We start from the raw sequence: 23847 nt of genomic DNA on the forward strand, positions 1-23847 counted from the left end.
GTTTGTTAGATTTAAAATGTCTTAATGTCTGTACAATTACACAATAATGATAAAATAAGACTAGTAGTGAGTTTGATTTTTACTTTCAAGATAGTGGAGCGTGGTCCAAATGGATCCAAAATTATTATTACTGATTAAAAATAGATATAATATACAACACGATGTACAGCATTACAGGTCACACTCTGCTTTAACCATTCATGTTAAAGAGCAGCTACAGGAGTCAAGATCATCCGTCTGTCTGCTGCAGCAGATCTTCCTCACCTGACCATCAACTGCAATCACCAACACTGAAAATTTAAGTTTTAGTTTATTTCATCATATAACACTTTATACAGAGTTGAACGATATATGTTGTTTGTTTTTTTGTTTTTTTTTACAGTATAATACACAATTCAAGTAGTACATGAATATGATTCCATACTTGTAAAGCATACAAGTGAAATACAAAAGCATTCGATGGATTCTTACAGTTGCTTCTAAACGCACTCATTCGTACACACACATTTCTGACACTCACGTGATCCATAAAAGCGAGAAAAGAATTTAGAAATGACACTGCAGAGGACAGGCTACGTCTGGAGTCTGGGAATAAAAGCTGTACCGAGGAGGACTATGATTACACACAGGTGTTTATATTCAAATCTTTTCATACACGGAAAACACACAATAAAACATTATAACACTGCAATATAATGAATCGTTGGGGTCAGTTTTATAGAAATTATTTTCATAATCTTAATTTATGAAAAGATTTTTTTTAAAAATGGGAGGGTCAACATGGTGACACAAAAGTTGTTTTCTTTAACCCTTTCGGAGCACCGTACTGATATTCTCATGGCTATCTAAACAGGAGAATCAGATCCGTTTGTCTCAAAAAGAAAAAAAATATCTATGTTAAACAGACAGTAAAAAGACACACACATTCAGATTTAAACCTGAGTATACCTGAATGTTTTTGGGAAACAAATATGTAAAATGAACATGTTTGTGGTGTTATGAGGAAGTACTGTAACAATCTTTTAATATCACTGTAAGGAATACAAAGCAGAGGAGGGTTTCATGTCTAGAGTACTTATATAGAGTATTTATCCAACATTGACGAAGCATGTTGAACATTGCAGAGAGAATAAAATATGAGATAACACCCATGTTCAAGTCTAATCTGCATATCTGACCTAGAAATCAGGCGACATAATGAATATCAGCAATATAGAGCAACATTGATAGCATATTTGGTAGCACAGTGAGGCCTCACATGGATCTGCCTCTAACTAAATTGGTTTCCTCTGCCTGTTTTAAGGGCAGTTTGACAGTTTGAAAAAAACGTTTTAAAACCTGTTTTAAAAAAAAGAAGAACAAGCACCTACCTTTTTGCAGAATCAATGAGAGCAAATGCAATGACGGTAACATAAACAGTTTTTTAGAGTTACAGATGTCTTTATTGTGATATACTTTAATTGTTTAATCTTATTGCAACCTCTTAAGAATATTCGCATTAATTTAGTTTATGGAAACAGACACTTTTTTTCACTTCGCGGTTGAATGGAAACATGTTATTCATATTCTACAACAGCAGGACTTTAGTGATGTGACTTTGGGATTAGGGAGGAAAACAAAATTTGCCAAAATACACAACTATCAGAAACTGACACTTTTCAACGGTCCCTGTTTTGTTATGGATAAAAAAAAAATAAATAAGGGTCTACTTGATGTTTCTTTTCACAGATTTATCCTCAGATTACACACTGAACACAGGGGAGTAGTCCGTGAACATGACAACAATGGCCTGATCTCGGACCTGTTTCATCTGAAACAATACAAAAGGCCTGCAGCAGTGGAGGGTGACGGAATAACATCCATGACAAAAAGTTGCTACCATTCGCATTCATAAATATACATATACATGTTTTACAGTACATGAGTTGTTTCACATGAAAACATTACAGAAGAAACCCGGTGATTATTGATCCTTTCTTTTTCATAAATACATAATTGGAAAAAAAAAAAAAGAAAAGAAAAGAAAAAACACGTCTGAGAACGCTAACCTTTAGTCCACCACTTGTTGTTCATACTGCATCATCTACTGGGCAATCTGTCATTGAACTGTTTGTCACATTTCCATTCAAATATCGTCCAGGATACTGAAATAATTTCTCTCTAAAGTGGTGCATGTCAAGGCAGGTGGAACAGAAGAAGTCACTCTGAAGCTTATTATGTGAAAAATCAAACTGAGATAGATATAAGCAGAAGTATTGAGCATGACAACACTTTAGCCAGTTTAATCAGTGTCCATCCTATCTGTTCATGTTCTAATGTAACTATGTAGCACTTAATGTAGCCTATTATAGATATCCAGGACTAGGATTTAAAGGTCTCGCATGTAAGAAAAGTTAACCGACTGTCCCAGAGCGTCAGTATTTGACGAGTTGGGAATGAGACTCCCAAATCATCTTTTCTTAGACATAGGACTCTAACAGTATGAATTTCTGCCTAGTATGTCCTCAAATGCAATGTGCTGTTTCTGAAAATACAATAAAGTTCTTAACAGTGGACATTTCCTCCGCCGGTGACAGCACGTAGCCATATAGGTGGTGGGATGGACACAGTAAAAATCTGCAATCACGCTTCTTTTTCATGTTTTTACTCCATGACATACAGAATCTCTCCAGAGCTTCGCTGCCCTTTAAAAAAAAAAAAAAAAAAAGTCTCTTTGAGCCTCCACATTCAGTTCATATGCTTCACTTGGCTGCTTGCATGAGGAACAGAAGCGCTTCTTTATACTGCCGCACTGTCTGTTAGCTGAGAAACAAAAACACAAAAACAAAACAGAAAAAAACATCTCTTGTGATCTTCAGTTGTAGTTTCTATCCTGGGTGGCGTTTCAGCAGGTTTCAGCCAGTAGTGGCTACAGATTGTAGTCATGTAGTACACAGAGAGGGGAGTCCCTCTGATTGGGTGTCAAAATGATGCACAGGGCTGTGTGACACTGCTGGACGCTGCTGGAGGGCTGTTCACAGCTTCGATTCAAGACAGTGCCTTTGCCTATATGGCATCCACAACCTGTGTTTGTATGATACCGAGTGTGTGCAGTCGCCTACTATGTGTGTGTGTGTGTGTGTGTGTGTGTGTGTGTGTGTGTGTGTGTGTGTGTGTGTGTGTGTGTGTGTGTGTGTGTGTGTGTGTGTGTGTGACAGATAAGAGACAGTTTGAGTCTGTGCAAGCATGTTTTTCCACTCCTAAAGTAAATCCTCGCTCACATGAGTTCAGTTCTGCTTTCCGGGGGCCACTCTTTCTCAGACGGTGATTGGGCAGATGATGACTTTGTCCTCCAGCATGACGCTGATGATGAGGAAGACAAAGTACAGCAGGAACATGAGGAAGCCCAGGAACTTGCTCATCCTCCACTTGCAAGCCGCGATGGATATGATGACGAAGAGGAGCATGAGGAAGAGCAGGACGATGGCGCAGAACAGGCCGTTGCTGCTCACCTCCACCGGCTTGAAGTCGTTGATGACATTGTAGATGAGCCAGGGGAAGGGCAGACTGGAGGAAGCACCACAGGAAAGAGTTGTTCAGGTTATTTCTGAGCCTGAGCTCTCATTCAGAAGTTGTTAGTACACTTGTTTTTGTTGTTGTTGTTGTTGTTGCTGTTTGCAGGACTCACCCCACAGTGATATCAAAGATGTTGGAGCCCACAGAGCTGGACACGGCCATGTCACCGAGACCTTTTCGTGCCACGATCACACTGGTGATGAGGTCAGGGATTGAAGTGCCCGCTGCTAGTATGGTCAGACCCATTATCTCCTCTGTGATCCAGAAGGTTTCTCCAACCTGAAAGGAGGAAAAAGGTGCTTCATGTTGCAGCCGCACACTTTAGGAACTAAAGAAACTTAAATCATTCTTTCTATCGCTCCAAACATTTGTTCTGGCTTTGCTTAAAAAAATTGTTTTGATGTCACGATTTTTTGAATAAGGTTTTTCAATAATCAGCCTGTTAATCTATAATTAAAACAATTAGTTAGTTAGTTGCAGCCCTAATGAAATGGCTCATAATAGCTCCGAGCTTTTTCTGTTGTGCTCCACTTTGTTTGATACTGCACTTTAAAGGTAGGTGTACAGTGAAGGTGTTTAGTCATCCTCACACACTCTTTCATTTCATTTTATTTTATTTTGCTCTTATTTGATGTATGATCCATCCACAGAGTCCTCTGCGGAGTGACCTTGCACACAGGCACTCCTGCTTCATGTCTGTCTTTGCATTTGTGCTGTTAAAATAGAGTGTTACAGGTTGATCTGGCAGTGGATCAAGACAGATTAGTTGGGATTAGCTTCTTATATTCAACACCCTGACTGCTGCACCCTCAGGAGAAAGGTGTTAGAAATAGAACAGAGAGGACAACAAACAGAGAAAACATGTGTGTGTGTGTGTGTGTGTGTGTAAGTACCTGGTGAGCCCACCACACCATCAGGTAGGAGAAGAAAGCAATCCAAGAAATGGCGCCAATGAAGGTGATGGGGAAGAACCTTTCTGAAGACTGAAAAAAAACCACACAATAAAAACACAATTTAGTTTACATCCGCTCAGTCGGACAATCACTCAGTCAAACTCTGGTCTAGGTTCAGGCAAAAACCTGATACACCGACCTGAGATCTGACACATCATGTAGGAGCAAAGTCAACATTCACAGTTTTTCATTGAATAAAATAAAATAAATGAAATACAAGACTGGAACCTGCTCTTATGGCCACATTTATTAAGCAGGCCAGTAACTAGAGACATACTTAAAGGGTAACCCCGCCAATTTCACACAAGCTGCTAGTAATCTGATAAATGGCCCCCAGTGATGTCACTCAGGGGCCAAGTTGCACTGTGGGTAATGTAGGCTCTAGGCTTTGAAAAGCAGCCCAGTGGTTGTGGTCGCACTCATTATGGACAGTTTGAAGACAAATGATGATGCAACTGAGCCACTGAGTGACATCACTGGAGGCAATTCATCAGATACATTTACATTTAGGGCATTTAGCAGATGCTTTTGTCCAAAGGGACTTACAATAAATACGTCTGTCACAAGAAATCACATGCAGCTTCCCCAGGAACCACAAATGCTCTGTACTACTTTTTTCACATAAGCAGCAGTACTCCCCATTTAATGTGTAAACGTGTTGAAGCTACCCTTTAATCTAAGTTATTCCAAAATGTTCTCATGTTCCAGAAAGTTGTAAAAAATGAGTTGTTAAAGCGATGTGTGCGTATCATCACCTCTCTCCTGACGTCAGGCAGCGTGAGCCACAGCGGAAAGACGATGGGCATGATGATGAGGTAGGTGATCTGCTTCCTGAGGGTGTCGGGCCAGGCGAGGCTCAGAGGCTGGTCTTCATCCTCCTCTTCCTCTCCCTGAGGGGGCGTTGCGTTACTTTACAATCTCCTCTATATTCTCATACCAATATTTAGACATTTCCCATCATGATAATGCTGTGTATCACAAGTTAAACCTGACGCTGCAACACAGTTTTGTTGAAAGATGAAAGCCGTACCTCGTCTCCTCCCGCAACACCATTCATGGGTGGCGTGACTTCCACGGCAACATTCGAGCTGTTGGGGATGTTTTTATCAGCTTGAGGAAAGAGAAAGAGAAAAAAAGAGGAAGAGATGGAGTTAAAATATGGTTTAAAGGACAGGTTCACAAGTCAGTATGAATTTGAAATGAAAAGTGCTGGTCTAATGACACTAAAGAGAAGAGCTGAAACTTAGTACAATTTTCTTTTCTTGGAGGTAGTATCTGGGAGAGCCCTCCTATGTTGAGAAACAAAATATGCTTGTTAATTTTCCGAACTCATCCCCACAGCTGCAACAGACCAGATAACATGGAGGCTTTCATGTGCCTCCTCAAATGACGGATTCATTGGCAAATCAACAAGTTAGCTGATAAATGAACTGACACATTTTTGTTCCTGATTTAAGTAAGAAATTGCTAAAACACACTTAAATATGATATCTGATAACAAGCAACTGAATCGTCAACTTGCAGATAATAATTGATATAAAAAATAAATGGCTGTAATCTACCACACTGTTTCAAACGTAGTTTCAAGCTAAAAGAGGAGGAAGGTAAGTTTAGTTTAAACTTTTACAGCTCTTGTAACATCCAGGTAATAACTGACAGCCGTGTACACATTTTAAAATGAAAAGGCAAATAAAAAACACAGTTTTCTCATTAAAGTAAGTTTTATTTCAGTTTCTTTTTAATTTTCCTATTTGATTAACTTCTCTAACCTGTCAACCCAATCACCAGAATAAATGCTTTTATTTTACATTCCTTCAAACCATAGACACATTGAAACCTCACATTTTAACATTCACATCAAATTTGGAATTTGATGCATACAAATGCACACAAAAACCACTCAGAGTGGTTTGGCTTAAAATATCTGCTTTGGTCGCCACAAACACGGCTGGAAGATATCTAAAATATGTTCGTTGAAGCGGGAAGTGAATGGTAGCCTCGTGCCTAGCCTGGCCTTGTCATGCCACCATCACAGTCCCGTCCTCCTCCTGACATGAAGGTCAGCTCATAAACATGTTATCTGTATATGAGGATATATATTGTAGAAATGTTGAACATATCCCCGGTTTACACAAAAATACAATACCCAACTGGTGACTGGGCTGAACCTATCCATCCCTTCTGTAGTCATTTTCTGGTGAACATATTCATCACTTGTATTTCAGTAGGGACAGGTTTTAATTGATTAATGATTTGATGCCAATTGATTTATCAGCTGATTTGTTGATGGCACAGAGCAGCCGCACAGTTTCACACATTACGCTGTTACTCACCTACGCCGTTGGCATTTGCAGCCTCCTCTTTACACTTGTGCTTGGCCATTTTGTGAAGGATCGACGCCTTCTCTTTGAAACGTCCTACAACAGAGGAAACATGGTCTGACCAAAAGATGTCAATAATGTAAACGTTAACTTAAAGAAGAAACACAAGATCGGACTCAATCCAGAAGAATGTGTGTGAGTGTTTTCCACATGCCTTCGTCACTGAGGGGGTCCAGGGTGTGGATCATGAGCTGAAAGATGCTGTTCCTCATCAATGAGTTGTGTAGCGAGGCACAGCTGCCTTCCCTCTGCAGCCTGGGTTTGGCCTGCAAATATACAAACACAGATAAAGAAGATTTTACTATAATGAATATAGTAAGAGCACGTCTGGCATTCATCACAATTTGCTGCTTTTTTTAAACGCTATCTCATTTGCAGCCTCCATCCCTGTCTTCCAACCAGTCAACATCTAGCTGTCCTCATCACCCCTGCATTGACCTCCCTCCACCTCCCTATCTGCATCATTCTATTCTACATATCCCAGATCACGTCCCTGCCAGATCAATAATTTAGTCTACATGTTGAGGTTCTTCAGCCTGTATCTGTATCCTGTTTTCCTGGAACTTGTATCTGACTCATCGGCATGTTAGACATTTTGCCTGGACTTTTAATTCCTGCCTCCTCACTGGATTTATATATATATACATGCCAGTATTGGCATCTGCATCTATATATATATCTATAAACCCATTTTTTGTAAATATGGCTGATTTTGATACATACAGCTTACTTTGTATGTTCACATATTTTTTATTCATATACATATACTGTAAATATATGCCTGCACATAAACGGCATTCTTATAACATGACCAGACTCTGCACATTTACAAATGCACAACAAACTCACCATCAGCTTGTTCTCATCATCTGGTGCAGGTACCTTTAAGGAAAAACATAGAGAAACTATAATATATACACACTATAGGTTTTATTACATATACAGACATATGCAGGATGTGGAAACAATAACACAAACACATGGACCACATGCAATCCACTACATTAGACCTAGTAGTAGTATGCGGTACATGATTTTGTAATGTTTAAGATCTGTCGGACTGTGTGGCGTTGTTAGATTTTATAACTACAATAGCGAGGAACACAATGTTTGAAATGAAAATGTCTTCAACCCCTTACATCCTGTTTACTCAGAGAACTAATGAACAACAAAAACACACATGAAATCTGAAAGCAATGATACAGGTTTTATTTGATCTGAAGTGTTAGGAGCAGTAGGAAAGCCAGCATGAGCTTGAAATGAAAATATTGTTGGTCACACAAAACACACAATACACACACACACACACACACACACACACACACACACACACACACACGGTGAGTCTTTCCTCCTCACATCTCCATTTTCCATGTACTAGCTCTGGTTCTTGAACCGATTCCGTTCATGATTCTTTAACAGTTGCTGTTTCTAAAGATGTTTCCACTTGTTCTGAGTACAACCCTTGTATAAGTGATGGCACTGCACAAGACACAACAACCTGTAGAAAATGACACCCCCACTTCAGTTCATACTTCAGATCAAGGAAAACCTGCTATTTTTGTTATTTTCAACAAGGAAGCAACAATTTATTATTGGTCAAAGGTAAACAAACAGGAACAGAAAAGGGGGCAACAGCGGGAGTGAAACAGTGCGGAGGTTTTGGTGTCTTGTTCCAACATGAAGATTACAAGGGAGGATGAACACTGATCTCAACCCCAGCCATTTCTTCAGAGGACATATACAGCACAGCTGTGTCACCACATACTGTACAGAAATATACACACTCAGTCCAGCGGCTGGGGCAGGTAAGGGACTGTGGTGATGGTGTGTGAGAACACGGAGCAGTGGGGAGGGTTTAGTATGGGAGTCAGGGGTTTGGAGATGTTCAAGACAACAGATAGAAGCATAAAGTCTTATTATATATATATATATATATATATATATATATATATATATATATATATATATATATATATATATATATATATATATATTTACACATATAAATATATATGTATATTATAATGCATTTTGAAACATAGTACTCGACTCACACTCGTTCTATATGAACTACTATGTGGTGTTCTGCAGTACAGGAGGCATAAATCACACTATGATGTTCTGCCCTGGGAAAAGTTCTCATAATTCTCCAAAGACAAGCTCAGTACAGAAGCACAGCAAGAAGCTGTTTCTGAGCTGTTTCTGAGTGCATGAATCAGAGGCTCCATGAAAACTGGACCGGAATAAAGCGAAGAAGAAGAAATCTGGCACATCCCTGTTTAACTGAAACTGACAGGTCTTTCAATATAAGAGCATCATTAGAAGTCCAGTTTATTATGCTTTACTTCATTTCTAACTAAATCAAGTAAAAGAAAATATGTTAGGTCAGCTGAGAAATTTGAGGAGTCGAAAAAATAAATTACTTTTGATTTAATCAGTGAGGTTTTATTCTTATCAAAGGGTCCAAGAAGATTATATCAAGCTTTTGTAATTCAGAAAGGAAATTAACTGAACTCCAAATCAATCAATTAGACAACAGCTGCTCAAGACTGCAGATGTATTGTTCATCACAGGTTTGTATGAACATTTATAAATATTTAAATTAAGATTAACTCTCTCAGTCACTCCCTCACCAGCTCTGTGTTCACGTATGTATGTATATGTATGTATGCTATGTATTTAATCAGTAGAAATGATGGATGCACGTGGACATGGCAAGTGAAGGAACCACATTTCTGAGGTAGATTCTCCTCGTATGCCTCATCTTTGTGTGAGTACAATTTTCCCATGACGACTATACACAATCAGCAGCACCACGCAGAGGGGTGGAGGGCTTTGTTGTTGATGATGGAGGCCACAGAGTTTGAGCACATAATCCCTTTAGCTTGCATCTGACAACACCTGCTGCTGTTATGCTGCTGTAACAAAGAGATTGCTTTTCTTCCTGTTTATAAAGGAGTATCAGTCCATTTTAATTTTAGTAGGCATTAATTGCTTCAGTTGCATGATGATCCCCTGTATAAATCTGAGGCGATGGTGCTGGTTTACATACTGTAAGGTTCACCTCAACCTCAGCTCAAACGCAGGATAACATTTCCCATTTATCATCATTTTTTCACATCTTACATATGGCAGATTTCTTTTCACGTTAGATGGAGCGGTTCCACGTTGCTGCTTTTTGATATGCTCATTTATAAATAGAAATGACTTGAATGTAAATCCATAGAGATATATTAAATGTAAGGTTGATACACAGCACAAAAGAAGAGGACGCTGCGGACACCTGTCTGTATCCATGTGATTGCTGTGCGTGCCCTCTGCTCTAATGGCAGAGGCCAGCTTGGAATTAGTTCACGTTGTTTAGTGCTCACATGGCTCCTCGTGAGAGCTGCCTGATGACAAAAGACACTTATAACCTGCTGCAGAATCTGCTGAGACTCCATTCTAATGAGTGCCCTCAATGTTTAAATCCAATTTAGGTTGATTTCATGTTTAAAGTTACACATCGCTCAGTCTCCTGAAACTATTTCAAGCTTTGTTAAAGAATAATTCTTTTTTTTTCTTCAATTCTTGGAAAGGTGACTGGACATGTGATCTTACTAGAGTCAGTAGCCTTATTCTTCCACAGTGTACTTTAATAAATGTTGTATTTTGACTTCACAGCTGGCCCTTATTTAACTCAACCCTCACCTCCACTCTGATGAACAAATCACCAGTGACTCATCACTGCAGATCTGTCGCGAATCCACTCTGGACAGCTAAATCATTCAAATCCGAACATCCTTCAGTACCTAATTCTAATTTTGTTTGTCATTCCAGCAGCTTGGTAGAAAAATTTCTAATACACTACAGACCGTATAATCTATAACTGCTACATGAGACAGGTCTGAGGAGGACTGTTCCATAAGCAGATGTCATTTTTAATCTTAAAGAACAATAGTTGTTGAAGATGCCTTGTTAAGAACAGAAGGTCATTTTCAACCATTTAGTATTTGATATACATCATAACTCATATTCAGATTGGATTATCGATGTGATGAAGAAAGTGAGTGCCACTGTACTGCTCACATCGGCTGTACGTACCATTTTCCGCCATTATGAAGCAACATGATGTCATTTCCATCTGATTATTGTCGGAGCTCAATATTCAATACAGCTGAGAATTAATGAGCTCAGCCTCTTCTCACTGGCTTACAGTGTGCATCTCTTTTTGCGGAATGATAATGCAAGCCAACGTGAGCAAACCAAATAGAAATACAAAAAGAATTTGTCTCAACTTGAGTCATTTTTGTTTAACAGCATGGGTCATTTCCCAATTTTCACATGTTCATCACAACTGGAAACGAACAAGTCTAACTTTATCTATGTTAAACTGTCTCTCTGGGGTAAACTTGCAGATAATCATCAAACTCTGTCAGGGCTTGTATTATAATATGTTGTTATAACATAGAGGTGTTTAAGATGAAACAGTGATCTGTTTATGTGTTTATGATAGCAGAAGAAGAAGAAGGAGAAGAAGAAGAAGAAGAAGAAGAAGAAGAAGAAGAAGAAGAAGAAGAAGAAGAAGAAGAAGAAGAAGAAGAAGAAGAAGAAGAAGAAGAAGAAGAAGATTGCCAAGCAGCTGTTCCACTTCACTGGTCTCATCCCCAGCCCAGACATCGGAAGACTCTTAAATCCTAAAGATTGCACAAAACATTGCCCTCATCCTAATCACTCATCATCACGGTCATCAGTGAGGGACTATTAGATCACCATCTCTCTCTCTCTCTCTCTCTCTCTCCTCAGGATCCACCTGACTGTCCGAGCTGTGGGACTTAGCCAGGATTAATCGGCAGAGATCTCCCCTTTTAGACTGGTGATTTTCAAGCCTGCATGTGAGGTCCTGCAGCAACCTTCACAGGTCACCACACTGTCAAAACAGTTCTCTCTCATCCGTCAGCAAAACCCAGTGATCTTTTTTAAAAAAAAATTTTATTTCATTATCTACAGCTGCACAGACTTTAGATTCCACCGCAGTGGCTTGCTCACGAAGCACCTCAACATTATTACACGAACAGCTGCCGCGTTTTGACCACGATCACGGTGATCTGACATGATAAAGACCTGATAGACCTGCTATATAACTGAAGCAAACAGCTGCAATCATTTCAGCTGTGATAAGCTCGATAATTACATAAAGAAAAGTAATTGTATCCGCACTCTGGGACATGAATGTTAGAAAACCTGTGTGCAACCTTAGGTCTATAATTAAAACATTTGACAAGTTATAACTGCAAATATCTCTTCAGTTTAATAGTCTGTGAGGTTACAGATGCGCAACACTGCTGCATTATGCTCCAGGTCTGTTATCAATGACTGCAAAGAGAACTGTAACATTTCATGAAAGCTCTGCAGAGACAGAGTGACACTGTGCATGGCTGTATGTTTGCTGTCGTCACTGCCGGTAAGCAGTTGATAAGGGGATCAGAGAGGATTGTCTTCTTTAGGACCATCACTTAGAAAACCTGAAGATCTTCTCTTCCCCAACATGGACACTGTGGGCACCATGTCTGCAGTGCACAACCACCTAACAAGCACTCAACTATGCACAAGATAAAAACAGCAACTGTTGGGAGGACGACTGCAGGCTGTGAAAGTAGCGTTTTTGGGGTTTTTTTCTCGCAGTGATCTGATGATTCCTGCTCCCACAGGGAGCATCTGACTATTATTAGCGGCTCTAATGGGATTGGAGGGCATTAACCCGAGGGATTATTAAGCAGCTACCGACACATGAGGGCAAGGCAGTAGGACATGAAGTGCCTGAGAGACAGAAAGAGAAAAGCTGTTCTTGGGTTGAGGTGAGACAGCCTGGGGAACAGCTGATTCCCAGAAGGACACAAATGTCAAACAGAGCTTCTGTAACAACACTGACGGGAACAGAGGATGATGAGTGCCCAGATACACTGCACAGTCTCACAGGTTTTAAATAAAAACGCAAAATATGCAATTATGGATCCTATTTCAGATGAAGTAGATAGTTCAAGTGATATACGTGTAAGATTGGAAGTAAACAAGCTACCAGCTGTTTATTTTCATCTAAGTGATTGCTTTATATAACTCCAAAACTCCAAAATATAAGCAAGTCATGCTTTGTTGGAAGCAGTTATTTTATAATGTTTACAATTAGCATTTAAGTGGAGGGAGGCTTTAAAGCAGATATGACTTGTGATCATGAGCTCATCTGTTGCCTCCAACATGAGAACTTCTCCTGGCCTGAATCACTACCATAAAAATAGCTGCCTCCTATCTTATCAAGTGTTTTCAGCCACTGTTGGGTCTTAACAGTTCCTTATGAATACGTATTTGGGCACAAGACGTAACTTTAGTTGCCTAGAATGACATTTAAATGAACATGGTCTCATGTTTCATAATGTCTCCAGAAATGTGCAGCAGTGCGCTGTATACGCCCCTGAAGAACTGGTGATGGGTGCTGTCGGTCTAGGCTACGGGCAAGCTGCTCTAAGTACAGTAGTTTTAGTATTTGTCACCTGAGCGCCGTATGAGATTACAACATCAGAGAGCAACAGATCTGACTCCAACTGCACACACAGACAGAACAAAAGACGGAGAGACAAACGTGAAAAACAAAATAACTTCCTTGTGTGTGTGTGTGTGTGTGTGTGTGTGTGTGTGTGTGTGTGTGTGTGTGTGTGTGTGTGTGTGTGTCTTGAATCATCATGCCCACTCTGTCTTGAATCTACAATCTACATGAGCTTCATAAATAAAGATGCAAAAAGCACAATGAGCACTCCAAGCTCATCTTCATGTCTCAGCTGACATGAAGTGATTGGTTTAGTGGTTGTGAAGTGATTGCTATTTTGAGTGTTTTGTTCATGGGGTCAACATCCTGAGTCATACTGTGCCTTTCAGAGAAAAGAAAAATACTTTTTAATGCTTCATGATTGCTTATTAGAATGGGATCTCTGCGTAATCCACATTAGGATGATAATTACAGATGCTCTGAAATTATAAGCGGAAATAGGGAGCAAATGGCACTACTCCAGTGTCAAGAGACCTCTTTGTTCCAATGTCAGGACAGAGAAGTGGGGGGCTGAAGGAGGGAGCGTGCTGATGAGGCTGAAGAGACACTACAATGATTTCTGGACACATTTGGCTGTTTCTTCTGCTTTCAGTTTTATCATACAGTCATCTCAAAACTCCATCCATTTGATATCTGTCAGCTGTCTAGAATCTTGGGTGTGTTTTAAATATCTGTACATTGTAACTCACCATGGAGCGAAAACGAGCCAAATGTGTCATCCAAAAAAAACATCTCAGTATAATCTGTCTGACTGGACTTCGGAAATTACCCACAAACTATGCTGAAATGACTTAATCCCAGCATGGAAATAAAGAAATAAAGTTTTGCATGTCATATTTTGCTATTTTGCATTGTTACTAACATTGTTCTGACTGGCTGGGGAGCAGCTTCCATTGACAAAATTATAAGGAGTTTCCATCGTCAGTAGCAGGATTTGTTTTCCCCAGATTGCATGAACAAAAGCTAAATAGAAATTTTTGTGGAAGTTTTTTTTTTTTTGTATATGTATAATTTCAGACTTGTTTATTTCAGAGCACTCAAAGGGCCTAGGTATGCTTGGGAGTGTAGTGTCAGTATAGATTTCAGGAGTCAATTGACTTGAATGGTGGACGAGAATAATGGTTAAAACTTGAGCAATACTCTATTTTGAAATACAGAAATCCATGGCAAATAATATGTTATCTAACTCTCTAATGTGTTCTAATGTGAAATGTCTGACCACGTCTGAACATTTTGGGGACTAGCTTTGTTACATCAGTCCTATTCTGAGAGCCTCTCTGGACTCTGGTCTGGACATGGTTACTAAAAGTAGCGACTGAAGACGAGGCGTGCTCCCAGACTTAGTCAGCACCGAGAGGCTGCCTCCGTGTCTGTCAGTGTCCAAGCTGCACAGGTGGCAGGTTAAGACAAATCTTTATATCCTTCAAGAGGGGTATTGAGGACGGTTTGGCTTCCTGACAGAGTGCTGTCTGTTCAGCACTCTGTTGTAACACCGGCTCAGATTCCAAGAGCAGGACTGCTATACTCAAGCTGTGATCTCATTCAATGTGAAAATACAAACAATTCTCAGAAAAGTCATCAGCAGATGCTCAGATCTTATGTAAGGTACACTGACAAAAAACAAACACAAAGACATTCGAATCAGAGACTCATGTCAAGAATCAAAGAGATTCACTCTTTGTTCTTTGACAGTCTGAATCTTTGTTGGATATATATATATATTTTTTAAACTTTTCTGAGATTTTCTCTTCATTTTCCTACTCTCAAGCTAAAAAAATCACATAGAGAACCAGAAACCTCTTGATGGTTGTATATGATGGGGATGGTCCTTCAGCGGACGAGGGACAATCAGTGAATGAGAACACAAGGATAAATGTACTACCTGTAAATTTACCCTCGTGTTCTCATTGGGACCCACGATGCGGTGAAATATGGGTGCTGTTCAGTGTGAAATGGGAAGAGTTGGGTGGGTAAAAAAAGAAACGGAATAGGGGAGGATGGATGGATGGATGGATGGATGGATGGATGATGGACAGACAGGGTCAGGCTCACCTTTGGTGCAGTCTCCAGCTCGTCCACCTGGTTGCTGCCCAGAAGGCTCTTTATGAAAAATTCTACTTTGGCATTGAACTTCATGAATGTGACGTAGCAGGTGTAGCACATCAGCAGGCTGATACTTTCCCCCAGCGTGATTTGGTTATCCAGAAAGAAATAGATGAGCATGAGCAAGCCAATGATATAGAATGAGACGTCTCTGAACAGAGGCCACCAGGTGAGGTTCAGCACCTCTTTGGAGAACAGGGCGCACATCCCGATCACAAACAGGATGTTGAATACGGCAGAGCCCACGATGGTACCGATACCGACGTTACTGTGGGAGATGAACACTCCTATGACTGAGGTGAAGAGCTCTGGGGCTGAGCCACCTGCCGCCATGAAGGTGGCTCCTGCTACATCATCAGAGATCTCCAGCTTCTCCGTGATGACCGTGAGCGCAGGAACAAAGAACTCATCGCAGACGATGGCTAAGGCTATGAACATGTACAACATGCCAAACATATGAAGCACCACATAGCCTTGGCGTCTGTCCTCCACGCTGAAGTAATCTGTTGGGTAGTCACCATGATTCATCTCTATATCAGATGATCTCATGGCCACCGGTGTGTCCTCCGCCGCTGCTGACAGGTTGTGGTGCTGTAGAAGTGTTCTTTGGGGCACTGCCGCCTCTGCTGAGCCCTCGGTGGTCGATTCCCGCTCCTTGGCCAACGTTGTGGCCACTGACAAGGCACTCCATGAGCAGAATATGCTGACCGCCACTATACTGATGATGAATCCCAGAATCCGTCCAGGTCGCAGCTTTCTTCTGGCGCCCTGGTAGCGGTGCCTGGAGCAGCTGCTGTCAGGGCCCAGAAGAGGCGCAGAGCTGGAGGAAGCCATCGTGTGTTGACTCCTTCGTACTGGTAGCATGAAATCCATGGTGTTTGGCGCAGGTTGTCAGGCAGAGTGGAATTTCAGGAATCCCCCCCCACCAAAGCTGGGTTGGTGGTGCTGATGGCTGCAAGGGCCGGGGTTTGACAGGCCGCGATGGTTTACCGATTTGTGTGCATGCTGCTCCCCAGTCTAAACACAATGGATGCCCTGCGGTCTAATTCCTGGATCCAGCCCATTTAAAGGCTTCCTCATATTACTCACTGCAAGACAAAAAAAGTGATGTTGATGAATATGTTGCCCTCTTTCAAACTTCTTTCCACTCCATTTATCAACATTGTGTAGAAAAGGTTTTAACTTCTGTTCAGATTCATTTATAATTAGAAACAACCCCAATTAACCATCCTCGTCCCCCATCTATCTCCAACTGAGGTGCTGGTGGCCACAACCCAGGGTGGAAATAACTTGATGTGCATGGGAGTGGCTTTAGTTGTTGAGTTTCTCACTCCATCATGCTTCAGAATCATGCAGCACATATAGCAATATCTGTTTTGGGAAAGAGAAGACAATCTGCACTCTTAACCAAACAGATCAACATGCTCTCTGAAAACAGCTGCATGTTTTACTAAATCTTTGAGGCATGCAGGATCAGCCATGTTACATTTTCCTGTTACTGATGCCTTTTAAAGATTTCACAACAATGAGGCTACATATATGTTACTAACTAGACAAAATTACTAAGTGAGTAATTATTATTTAAAGAAGATATGGAGGATATGTGGATATTGTGATTGTTTAAAGCATGCTGTGACACAATGCTTTGTGTTTCTCTCACTGGTTCTGTGCATTAGCACATCTGTGGATATGTACTGTTGATAAATGTGGGCACTGATATCCAACCACAGGCCTTGCTGGCAGTAGTGCAAATTAACTATAAGTGCATTTACTTCGTTGTGTAGCTAGGCTCAGCTTTTAAACTTATAAATTTACCTCTGCAGTTCTATTTCTTGCTGCTTTCCACTACTCCTCCACTACATTATTCTACAAAATGTAAATAACAAGTGCTTTTACTGCAACTTTGCAGATGATGGTTTCTGCCACCGACAGATTCACAAATTTTACTTTAAGTTCATGTTGATTATTTTAGAAGATTCAGAATTAATAGTAATGGCCGGACAAGTTAGTGTCTACAGAGCACGGCTGCCTAAAGTGAGGCCTGAGGGCTAAAGTTGGTCCACTACATGGTTTGGTGTGGCTGTCAGGTGTTAATAGTGAGAAAATGTTTTTTGAAAATTTAGGACTCCTTATTAGTCATTATTTTAATCTGAGCACAACAGGCAGAGTAACAGTTTGCTGTGAATTAACAAGACTTGGGACCCACGCACCATTTCTTCATCTTGACAACACAACAGCTGTATTGAACAACCAAGTTTCACTTTTGGCACTCATTGGGAAAAGTGTGATAAAGCTGATGATTGCAGAAGTCCTATAATATTGTTATCATTACTATCATTCTATAACTTGTTTATGTGAACATACAACAAATATATGACCGAAATATATAACATATTTGAAAGTCTGAATACTTTTTATCAGAAATTCTTCTATTTTCTTGCAGCTGGGATTACAGTATGTACTGAATTGCTGATGGCAGTCGTTATCTGTATTAATAGCAGCAATTCTGTTAATGTGCTGTGGCCTTCTTGACATTGTACTGAGAACCTGCAGTGAGATCTCACTTCTTTAAGTGAAGACATTAGTGAAAGCTCATTAGGAAGCCATTTAATCCCTGAGAAGATATACTTAGATTAGCCTCAGGTGCTGCACTCCGATGTCACTGCACAAAGTCAAAAACTAAGACACCAACAAAATGATTTGCGAATTTGAGGGACAATTAAAAGCTGCGAAACATTAACATTGTTGAGCACTGAAACAACTGCACTGGGACAAACTGCAATGTTGCTCCGTCATCTAATAATTCCTAAACAATATCCAGTCTTCTACAACCTGCCATGCAACATCAAGTTATTACTGTAAAACATTCACTTAACAGCTTCAAAACCAACTGTGAACTCTGCAAGTAGCATTTTAGAACCGGGCTTGACTTCATCAGGACGTCAGAGCAGAGACACGCCACAGCAATGCACAAAACACAACATTGTATGATTTTCTCATACCACTCTTGGAAATCTCCTCTGCAGCAGGAAGCACTCCAGCACGTCCTAGGTTTCTGATTGAATATTCCACTAAATTGAATCCCAGAGGGGAAGTTCCAGAGGGCTGAAGGTCCTGGCAGTAAATCCTCAGTGAGATTTTCTTCTCTCAGCCGAAGTGCAACTCCAAGACAGCAGGTCGGAAGCCGAGGACCAAGGACTCCTCCCTCCCGATGTTCCTCCCCTCTTCGACACTGCCTCCCTTCTTCCCTGGCTCACTCCACCTTACCTCCCACCTTTACACTCCTTGCCCTCCCTCCCTCTCTCTCTCTCTTTCACCATGGTGCCATGTATAATTTTTCCCATCATCACACCCAAGCAAATGTCTTACAAAAGGAGCTTACAGCTCTATGGGACTGAAGCCTATTGTACCATCAGATCATAGTGCTGTTCTCAAAGCCCTTGAAAACAATGCCATAGCTCTCCGATGTAACACACTGCAGCAGCTTTATAACTTTTAGATCAAAGTGTCGAACTTGGAATGAAAAAAAGACATTTTTACATTTGTCATTCTGGCATGCTTTTGTTTACATTCATGGATACTTTTGCACTTATTTTTTCTCATTATATACATTTTTTCTATGACTATGAATGTGTACTTTTATGTTTTTTGGAAAAGAGGATACTTGATTTTTGGGGCCGATGTTGATGCTGATATTGGAGAGTTAAAACATTTTACTGATATTGATATTTTGGTGAATATTTTTTTATATATATATACACACACACACACACACACACACACACACACACACACATATATATATATATATATATATATATATATATATATATATATATATATATATATATATATATATATATATATATATATATATATATCTACATACACGTATATATTTGCATGTAATGGAGGCAAGATATTTTACAATATACTATATTCAACATTAACTTTATTGTCTCAAATTACATCACAGCACTGAAACAATACACTTTTTCTGTATTATGGTCTGTAAAAATAAAATAGGTTTATACATATCCACTGATACCGATATATCTGCTACAGGCTCTAACATAAACTCTTTCTGTCTCTCTCTTCTTATTTTACAAATAACTGACATGAGGTATCAAATAAGTCATGTGTACGAATATGTATAAAACATGATTGAGCTGTCTGTGTGTGCGAGTGGTGCATGTGCACACTTCAAGTCAGGTCAGGCTTTACACAAGAGAATTGTAAGCTTAGTTGCCAGCTGAAGGTGACTTCAAATGTGACCTGTTCTGTTACGTAGCACGTCAGTTACATAGCACCACTTCCACAGCATTGTGTGCTTGTGTGTGTGTGTGTGTGCGTGCGTGCGTGTGTGTGTGTGTGTGTGTGTGTGTGTGTGTGTGTGTGTGTGTGAGAGAGAGAGAGAGACAGCAAGAGGGAGAGAGAGAAGTTTTGACAACTGTAGCTAATCCCACAGGAAACAGACAACAAAGACTTTTTAATTTAACAGTTAAATAATTGAAGACTGTACCAACAAAATACATTGGAAGATGGATATCTAGGAGAGTGAGAAAAAAGACCATATGCCAAACAACCCTGCTGGGATTAAGTCCAACCAGACCTACCTATCGTTTCTCACCTCCTATCGTTTAGATCCAATTAAACAGGAGCATAGTTAATGGAATGGGCCGTTAACTTTCCCTTGCAGGCAAAATGCTGCTGCTTCCAGTCAGCCTCTGTCTGTCAAGACCGCTTCAAATCTCCATCAGTTTCAAGGAACAGTTGCGTCTTTTCAAAAAAAATTTGCACAGAGAATTAGGTATTAGTGTTTTTTTTATGGCTTCGTGTGCAGGTGCAGAATCATCATACATACAGGAAACTAGAGGAAATTCAATTGCAAATTGCAAAATTGACTTGTATATGAAGGTGTCCCCCAACAAGGTAACGTTACGACCTGAATGACGCTTGGTTTAGTGCAGAGGTGTTTGACCTAAGTCAGGATTCTGGCATTCGGGCCATAGCTGCTATATAAGGGCTATGTAATGTCCTGAACAAGCTAAACGTGTTACATAACCATTCAAGCTAACCCTACACTCCTTCTCTAGGTAGGCTGAGGTAAATCACCTGTCAAACCTGACATGAAAATAAGTCCCTGGCATGCAGAGAAAACTTCACCAGATCCCTGGCTGTTTCATAAGTTTATGATACTCTTCTCTTAATAAATTAAAAAATGACAGTTGACTTTGGGAAAGCTGGGGTGAGCGAAAAAAAATATGTAGCCTTATTACATATGACCTCAAACGATAGCCAAGTGATCATAAATAAACCTTGATTCTGAATCGGACAGTATTTCGTACAATCGCTTAAATTATTAGAGTTTCTGTTTTACATCAAGGTGAGAGAGGCTTCTTAAGTCATTTACGTTGGTCGGCAAGGTAGCGAGCAGTGAGAGAGACAGATTCATGTTCTTCTGCGGAGCTGGGATCAGCAGCAGCTTACTGGATAAAGCTCCGGCCTGAAATAGCCACTCAGTTAAATATAAGGTGGAGAGAGACCCTCTCTCTGTCAGCCCAGGTGACCTATACAATGAGTCTATGGATAGAAAAGTAGAGTTCACCTGATTGCTAAGCCTGGCCCCCAGTGTTGGGGAAGCTACTTCACAAGCGTGCATGTAGTTCACCCTGAACAAACTACATTTCTACCCCTGGAGAAATGTAGTTTGTAAAACTACTGATGAAAGAGTAGCTTTAGCAACTACTTATACTCATTATACTAATCTAACTCGGCGTTAAATATGTCAACATATGGTGTATGTGAAACAATATATAATAGCCTACAAAAAATTCCCATGCAAGTAGAAATATGCCTCTCGACTAAATGTTTATTTTTTTAAAGAACAAAAGATGACATTTTTGGTCAACATCACAGGAACTTCAGGGGCACTAACACTTAGGCACTAGGACTAGATGCCAGGGCAGAATCGCTTGTTGACATGACACATGAGCAGTCTCTCAAAGACTTTTATCAGACAGCCGGTTCCGTTTGGCACAAAAAACATCACTAAAAAGTCGCTCACATGCTGCACTGGCTGGGACACGAGTGTTGAACTTCACAAACACTTTGGATATTTTGGGTAGAGATTTAAATGCATTTTGTGGGGACTCACAAAGGCTTCCACCTCATCCACTTTGTCATCAAAGAAGAATAACAGTTATTTTTATACAAATTATATCATATAATATTGGTATTCTTTTTATAAAAAAAAATATATTTCATGTTATTGGCCAAAATTGTAGTTTAACTACCAGTAAGTTACAGCAAATTGTAGTTAAGCTATGTAGTTCAACCTCATGTAGTTTAAGTCTCCCCAACACTGCCGGCCCCCCTGAGTTGCTGTTGCTACACCTGTCGAGGTCGACGTCAGTTTATGCTAATGGTGGCATCTGAAAGCAATAGGCATAAAGGCTGCATGGCTTTCTCAGGTACTTTGGTAAGCAATAAATAGCAGTGTTGTTTTACTCTATATATGCTTTATTTAGCTAGTGTTTGAGTTTTAAATCACAAAAGGAAAGGCTTTCAGAAACAAACTGATGGATCTGGCAAACAGAACCCTCGACTTGTATCTTAGATAAATAGATGTATGTACAAGGGACAAGGCTTTGGTATCAGAAGCGTTCTGGTTTCTGGTGATGGTCCATATGTAGTGCAACCTTTACTTCTGCCTGAGCGGGATTTCGATGAATGCATGTTATTGCAGTCATGTCTCTCCTGTCCTGTCCCCGCCTGCCATGTCTTCTTGGCCTTGGAGTTTTTGGTCTTACTCACCTCAAAACTGCATTCCCTGTTGTTAAGTTCTGTTTGGTCCCAATCCAGCTGTGATCACTGGGAGGCTGCTGAGGCAGGGCTAACTGAGCTAATTTGCTAACATCAGCTAGTAGAGGCTTGTGTGATTAGTGGAATTGTTGATCAGATGCTGTACCAGAAGTGCTAGTCGGTTAAACTTATTACAACTAACATAGTAGAGGTGGTAAAAGGTTTTTTTTTTTGTTTTGTGTTTTTTTTTAACCTGTAACCTCAAAAAAAAATAGTTGTTATTGATCGAAAACTCTGCAGTGGTTTCCTGAGTTTTGGTGTTCTGTGTCACATGTGGGATAGGCTGGATTTTTGGAAAATAAAAATAACCCATGAGAAAACTGATAAACCCTACTGAGTTAGAATGCATATGACAAATTCAAACTGAGTGGGAAAGTCAAAATTGCGCACTGATAAGAGAAAAAAGGTTGATTTAGCAATATTTCAAAATTACTATATTGAAATCAGAATTATTTTTAGGAATATATGTTCACTGTAAAATCCTTGACAATGAATTCTATTCTACAGTCCTGACACTGATATTTTGAATCATTACATGCTGAATGTCTAATCTTACTGCCCTCATGAACCACACATAATCAGGAATAATCAATGAGAGTTTCACTTAAGGTTCATTATTTTCATGCAAACAGAAATGGGAAAGGGTAAATGAAATGAACAGAAACACCACAGACAACACTGTTTTTTGAGGCAGAGCACCCAGCTGAAACAGGAGATTGGCACCTGTTTCCTCTTGTGAACCGCAACTGACACATTTTATATTTTGAGAAGCAGGAGCAGCTGGATGTAAATGTTAGTTTTGCTCTCAGTTCTCATTGATTAACTGAACTGCTGCTGGTCATGTTCTGATAATCTGTGACGAGCATCATGGTATCAGTAACGCCGATGGCTGGCAGTAGGACAAACATATGGCTCATTAGCTTTGCTTACCTCCGCTTCTTACCGCCAGCCCACAGCACCATGAAACTACAGCCCCTGTTTCAGACAGGCAACTTTTCATAATCTTCTGAAAATCCTCTGATCCTCACACACAGAGAGCAGGATAACTCCTGGCCCAGTGGCAAGAGTTGTGAGTTTTTAATTCAGATCATTAATGTGGACAGTTCGTGTCAGCACTAGCTGGCTGGATGGACTCGTAAATCTTTCCTAACTGGTTTTGACGTTTGCCTGCCTTACACTGACAAGGTCAGAGATGGGTGAGTTTTTTCGTTGCTGGGGTTAATCCAACGTGTGATCTGAAGGACAAGAGAGAAACAGCTCCATCCAGAGGTTTGAACACAACATGAGTTCTCTTTGTGGTTCCAAACAGTGATGAGAAATTCTCAGTTTTCCCTTTCAGTGACATGCTAAAATGTAAATGTACTCGCAGCAATCTGAAACACAGTGAGGGTCATTATAGTCCTCATTC

The 23847-nt window shown here is 40.2% G+C and overlaps 1 protein-coding gene across 2 annotated transcripts; it reads right to left on the minus strand.

Annotated features, from left to right (window-relative positions):
- Nucleotides 1–1442: 1442 nt before the first annotated feature.
- Nucleotides 1443–22600, minus strand: slc24a2 (solute carrier family 24 member 2). 2 transcript variants are annotated; one of them, XM_037103490.1, is made up of 11 exons: nt 22392–22600; nt 15525–16663; nt 7739–7771; nt 7044–7155; nt 6842–6925; nt 5759–5797; nt 5539–5618; nt 5264–5398; nt 4449–4538; nt 3668–3834; nt 1443–3546 (listed from the first exon to the last, which is right to left on the minus strand). In XM_037103490.1, exons 2-11 carry the CDS (start codon nt 16446–16448, stop codon nt 3297–3299), a joined length of 1914 nt encoding a protein of 637 aa, XP_036959385.1. In that variant the 5' UTR covers nt 16449–16663; nt 22392–22600; the 3' UTR covers nt 1443–3296. The 2 variants fall into 2 exon arrangements, with proteins under 2 accessions (XP_036959385.1, XP_036959390.1); XM_037103495.1 differs by lacking the exons at nt 5759–5797; nt 22392–22600 and adding an exon at nt 18578–18717.
- Nucleotides 22601–23847: the final 1247 nt, after the last annotated feature.

The sequence above is a fragment of the Acanthopagrus latus genome, chromosome 1 (genome assembly GCF_904848185.1).
Source record: "Acanthopagrus latus isolate v.2019 chromosome 1, fAcaLat1.1, whole genome shotgun sequence".
Classification (NCBI taxonomy): domain Eukaryota; kingdom Metazoa; phylum Chordata; class Actinopteri; order Spariformes; family Sparidae; genus Acanthopagrus; species Acanthopagrus latus.

Excerpts from the sequence above, each read along its gene's own strand:
- slc24a2 (XM_037103490.1), bottom strand. The coding sequence starts at position 16,448 with ATGGATTTCATGCTACCAGTACGAAGGAGTCAACACACGATGGCTTCC. Across the intron at positions 6,926-7,043 it reads GGACCCCCTCAGTGACGAAG|GACGTTTCAAAGAGAAGGCG; the intron begins GCATGTGGAAAA and ends CCTCTGTTGTAG. Across the intron at positions 3,547-3,667 it reads ATCTTTGATATCACTGTGGG|TCTGCCCTTCCCCTGGCTCA; the intron begins GTGAGTCCTGCA and ends TGCTTCCTCCAG.